The sequence below is a fragment of the Nematolebias whitei genome, chromosome 14 (genome assembly GCF_014905685.2).
Source record: "Nematolebias whitei isolate Nwh7 chromosome 14, NemWhi1, whole genome shotgun sequence".
Taxonomy (NCBI): Eukaryota; Metazoa; Chordata; class Actinopteri; order Cyprinodontiformes; family Rivulidae; genus Nematolebias; species Nematolebias whitei.
In genome coordinates this window covers 22574594-22579811 of record NC_056511.1, presented here as the reverse complement: position 1 = coordinate 22579811, position 5218 = coordinate 22574594, and the positions used below count along the sequence as shown (strand labels likewise).

At 49.3% G+C, this 5218-nt stretch overlaps 1 protein-coding gene across 1 annotated transcript in view; it reads right to left on the bottom strand.

The window, feature by feature from the left end:
- The window catches only part of LOC119420047 (dixin), a 33819-nt gene that overhangs the window by 3989 nt on the left and 24612 nt on the right, over window positions 1-5218 (bottom strand). The window contains exon 8 of the mRNA XM_037687416.1: window positions 142-219. Coding sequence (XP_037543344.1) covers window positions 142-219 — 78 coding nt within the window. The remainder of the gene's footprint in view (window positions 1-141; window positions 220-5218) is intronic.

Here is a 5218-nt window from a genome sequence, read left to right as displayed (position 1 = left end):
ACACACACACACACACACACACACACACACACACACACACACACACGAACAGCTAAGAGAAGCTGATCTGCTGAGAACACAAACTGAGAGGAAACCAACTTTAAAAAAAAAAGAAACCCAAACAAATGACCCAAACGTTACCAGCTGCTGCTCAGCGTCGTCCGAGTCCAAGGACACGTCATGCTCGTCCTCAGGAAGTGAACCGTGCAGCAGCAGAGACTGCAGAGACACAAAGTGTCCAACACATGACACCAGGACGTCTCCAACATGAGACCGCTTAAAGCTGCTAAACCTTCGGGGGTCTCTGATGGAGCCGCAGAACGTTTGCAAACATAAAAAAAACATGCAGAGCAACTGGGTTAGAAAAGTCCGTGTTAGTCCAGTTTAGTTTAGTTCCTCTGCAGGAAGCAGGAGACGGCAGAGGAGCAACATACAGGTCATCTTCTACTGACCTCACCCAGAGTACAGCTTACAGCACATCATAAGTTCATCAGTAAAATGTTATACATCAATATATAGCAAAGGCTCAGACAAGCATAGACCTTTTACAACATATGACCTTGGTTTGTGACTTTGACCTTGAAGCTGTCTAGTGATGATGCATACAGTGCCTTGCGAAAGTATTCGGCCCCCTTGAACTTTTCAACCTTTTGCCACATTTCAGGCTTCAAATAATAAAGATATAAAATTTTAATTTTTTGTGAAGAATCAACAACAAGTGGGACACAATCGTGAAGTGGAATGAAATTTATTGGATGTGTCAAACTTTTTTAACAAATTTTTAACTTTTTAACAAATTTTTTAACTGAAAAGTGGGGCGTGCAATATTATTCGACCACCTTGCGTTAATACTTTGTAGCTCCGCCTTTTGCTGCAGTTCCAGCTGCAAGTCTCTTGGGGTATGTCTCTATCAGTTTTGCACATGGAGAGACTGAAATTCTTGCCCATTCTTTCTTGCAAAACAACTCGAGCTCAGTGAGGTTGGACGGAGAGTGTTTGTGAACAGCAGTCTTCAGCTCTTTCCACAGATTCTCGATTGGATTCAGGTCTGGACTTTGACTTGGCCATTCCAACACCTGGATACATTTATTTGTGAACCATTCCATTGTAGATTTGGCTTTATGTTTTGGATCATTGTCTTGTTGGAAGATAAATCTCCGTCCCAGTCTCAGGTCTCTTGCAGACTCAAACAGGTTTTCTTCCAGAATGGTCCTGTATTGGCCCCATCCATCTTCCCATCAATTCTGACCATCTGTTAGGGTCTGTAGGTGATGTCAAAGGCGAACAGTTTGAAGCAAGGACTAAACAACTTGAGGTAAAAAACAATGTTATTTATTGGTTCAGGTGTATCTGGTGAACTCAAACTCAGGATGGATCCACTGTGGGAATAGAGAGGAGATTGGTGGTGAACGACAGATCATCTTGAGGAGATTTTGGAAATGTTGATAGTAATCCAAAAATAAGCTTACTTGTCGTTGTTGTTCCAGGAGCATGAGAACAGGAGACAGGATCCGAATCCAACAATCCACGGTGGGATCAGGTGAGTATATTTACAAGTGTATTTACAAAAATCACCAAGGGAGCCGGGGTGGAGGTGAGGAGGAACCAGGAACCAGGTGAGGCACACAGGAGTGAAGGTGGAGGAGGAGAAATGCTGCTGTCACGCAGGGAGACCGATAAGGAGCTTGAAGTCAGCCAGCCAGTAGTCACAAGAACATGAAGCTTGGTAGAACTTTGCTCTGGCACTGATCTGGAGTGAGGCTCCAGATTAAATAGCTCCTCCACCTGGTCCAGGTAATGAGCAGCAGCTGTGGAGAGATAATTAGGAAAACACAAACAACAGAGAAAGGAGGGGTAGAGGAGCCAACCTCTACACCATCTTCCCTGTCCCTGCTGACGAGGAGCAGGCCCAAACCATGATGCTGCCACCACCATGTTTGACAGTGGGGATGGTGTGTTCAGGGTGATGAGCTGTGTTGCTTTTACGCCAAACATATCATTTTGCATTGTGGCCAAACAGTTTGATTTTGGTTTCATCTGACCAGAGCACCTTCTTCCACATGTTTGGTGTGTCTCCCAGGTGGCTTGTGGCAAACTTTAAACAACACTTTTTATGGATATCTTTGAGAACTGATTGTTGTCCTATGGATACTCTCCCACCTCAGCTGTAGATCTCTGCAGTTCATCCAGAGTGATCGTGGGCCTCTTGGCTGCATCTCTGATCAGTCTTCTCCTTGTTCCAGATGAAAGTTTAGAGGGACGGCCGGGTCTTGGTAGATTTGCAGTGGTCTGATACTCCTTCAACTTCAATGTGATCGCTTGCACAGTGCTCCTTGGGATGTTTAAAGCTTGGGAAATCTTTTTGTATCCAAATCCGGCTTTAATCTTCTCCACAACAGTATCTCAGACCTGCCTGGTGTGTTCCTTGGTCTTCATGATGCTCTCTGCACTTTGAACAGAACCCTGAGACTATCACAGAGCAGGTGCATTTATATGGAGAATTGATTACACACAGGTGGATTCTATTTATCATCATCAGTCATTTGGGACAACATTGCATCATTCATAGATCCTCACTGAACTTCTGGAGTGAGTTTGCTGCACTGAAAGTAAAGGGGCCGAATAATATTGCACGCCCCACTTTTCAGTTCTATTTCGTATAGGCTTCGCCCTTTAAGAGCTGTCGCTTAGTGGGTTTATCCCGATATGCGGAGCATTACACTGAAAAATTTAGGCCACGCCCACCTGCTGTGTGGGCCCCACCCGGTCCGTATAAATTACGTTAAGAGCGGGAAATCGGCTCCCATTTTTTCTTCAGCGTGCTAATAGCACTGTTAGAAGAACGAAGAAGGAAAGTTGTGTAGATGAACAACCTTTGCTAAGAATGCTTGGGCCGTCACGTCGACCTCCGGTCGTCCGGTGAGTTCTCCTCCCAGAGGAGAAGCTGACGAGCAGTCTTATTTCAAGGTAAGCGCCGAGGAATATTTCTCAGTGACAGGTCACTACACGCTGGACAACGCCATCTTGTAATTTTCCTCTTATCGCCGACCCTCGGAGCGAATCGGATGGTTCCTCCGGGACAGGCGGCGCTCAGCTGCAGCCCCCCGCTGCTCATTCCCTCCTGGAGAGCGTAGTGTCGGTGGAGGGGGGCTGAGTGAATGCTCACCCCATCCCACCTCGTTTCGCATCGGCGATCACAACGCTCCCGGCTGACGGCGCCCTCAGGGGTTGCCCAGCGTAACCCAGGAGGCGGCTGACATGAAGGGACCCTTTTTTATGTCCCACGCCTTTCCCGCCAGTTCGGATGATCCGGCAGGAAGGTTGTTTACTAGGTTCCATTCCGGCTCACCGTCTTGATCCATATGGCCTTGTGTTCCCAACAGGACGTACTACGGGCGAGGCCACAGACGTTTTTTTCCTGGTAGATTGGGGGAGCCGGTCTCCAAAGTCCGCACCCATCTCCAGAGCAGGGGTTCACTGAGCGGAAAGTCCCTCCGTGCCCCCTGGAGCCGAGCCTGATGGAGGCTTCATTGGAGCAAGATGTTGAGGTGGACCAGCGTCCCGTGCCTCCGGTTAGCGTAACCGAGACGATGACACCACTCTCCAATTGAGCTCACCAGCATGTGTTCCACACGGCCGCAGCGAACAACACGTTACACTGTTGGCGTACACGTTCAGAGACGGGAAGAGACGGTGGCCCTCTGTCCTTAGGCTTGCTCCGCTCTCGTAGCGGCTGCTTGCTAACGACGCTGCCGGCCCCTGCAGTACGCTCCGTCTACAGGGCAGCTGATGTCACCCTCAACCGGTGCGCCTCTTTGCTGTCCGCTGCCCCGCATCGCAGCCGGAGAACGAGGTCCCAGAGGTTCTCCTGGCTCGTCACTCCACCTTCCTTTCAGGAGAGCTGCAGAAGCTTTGTTGGAGGTCCTCTTTTCATCAGCGAGAGATCATTTCAAGATGCTCCACGGCTGCACAACGCCTCCCCAGCTCTGCTACGCCAGCCCCTCCCGTCAGACGTCCCCGGCATCCGGAAGTTCATTTTTTTCTCGGACTTCGCCAACAGGGGGCCCTCCAGGACAACAAACAGAGCTCAAGGGAGGATAACCAGGTGCCGGTTTGCTGGAAGTGTGTTGATGACACGATGTGAAATAAACATAATTTTATGATGAAGTGTCTTTTAGCCAGGCTGTCAGCATGGATTATCTGACAAGCGGCCCCATCACACACACTCATCATGAATGAGCCTTTTTAAGGTTGTTTTTCATTCACTGTCAGCGGTGCCGATACGCGCTCCCGCGGCATGAAAGCGCGCACGCAGCTTTCAGCGCCCGCCGTTCACGTCAACGTTAACGTGAGACCGCGGTAAGAGCCCAGCAACGTATCTTGCTCTCGGCAGGAGCGACACACGTTTTTTCACCGCAGTGGTGTCAAACGCACGCTCCCGCGGCGTCAGCAGTTTTCACAAGCCTCACAGCGGCCCCGCTCCTTCATCTTCGAAGAAGGTTTTCTGAATTAATACTGCAGCTCGTGGAATCACTCAAAGTTCACGTGATTCGCAGCCAAGAATGAACGTGTTTCTGCAGACCGAGCCAGTAGTAACCTCGCCTCACCGATGCCGCGCGCTGCTTCCTGACCGCACCAATGTCAACGCGCGCCCCCGCGGCAATCCTGGCTTAAGGCGTCGCATGAATGAGGGCGCGCACACACGACTCTTCAGGGCACGTTGGCTCATAGGTGCACCCGCTTCCCGAGCGTTTACACGGAGCAGCTGCACACGACGTGAGCACAACACAGATGAGCTGCTTCCCGCAGCATCAGCAACACACAACGATTTGTCTTGATGCATGCTCAATAATCCAGGTAGAAAAATCCAAAAAAGTTCAATCTGGTCCTCTGGACATTCAAAAAAACAAAAGCAAAACAAAGCAAAAAAAATTCTAGAAACGTTTCGTCTCTCATCCAAGAGACTTCCTCAGTCTGAGGTGCTGTTTTCAGCTCAGTCTCTTAAATAGCACCTTCTTAGAGTGGATCAACCAGTTTGCTGCTGACAACCAAAACCAGCTGATCACATGCTCAAGAAGGACCATCAGCCTAACAATGGGTCATTAGCACACTGATGGCTGTTTACTACTCACAGAGGGCTGAGTGATACTAGCAATCACAGCATTGTAAGAGGGGGACAGTTGAACCCGGAGGCCTCCACCCCTGTTTAATGATGGAC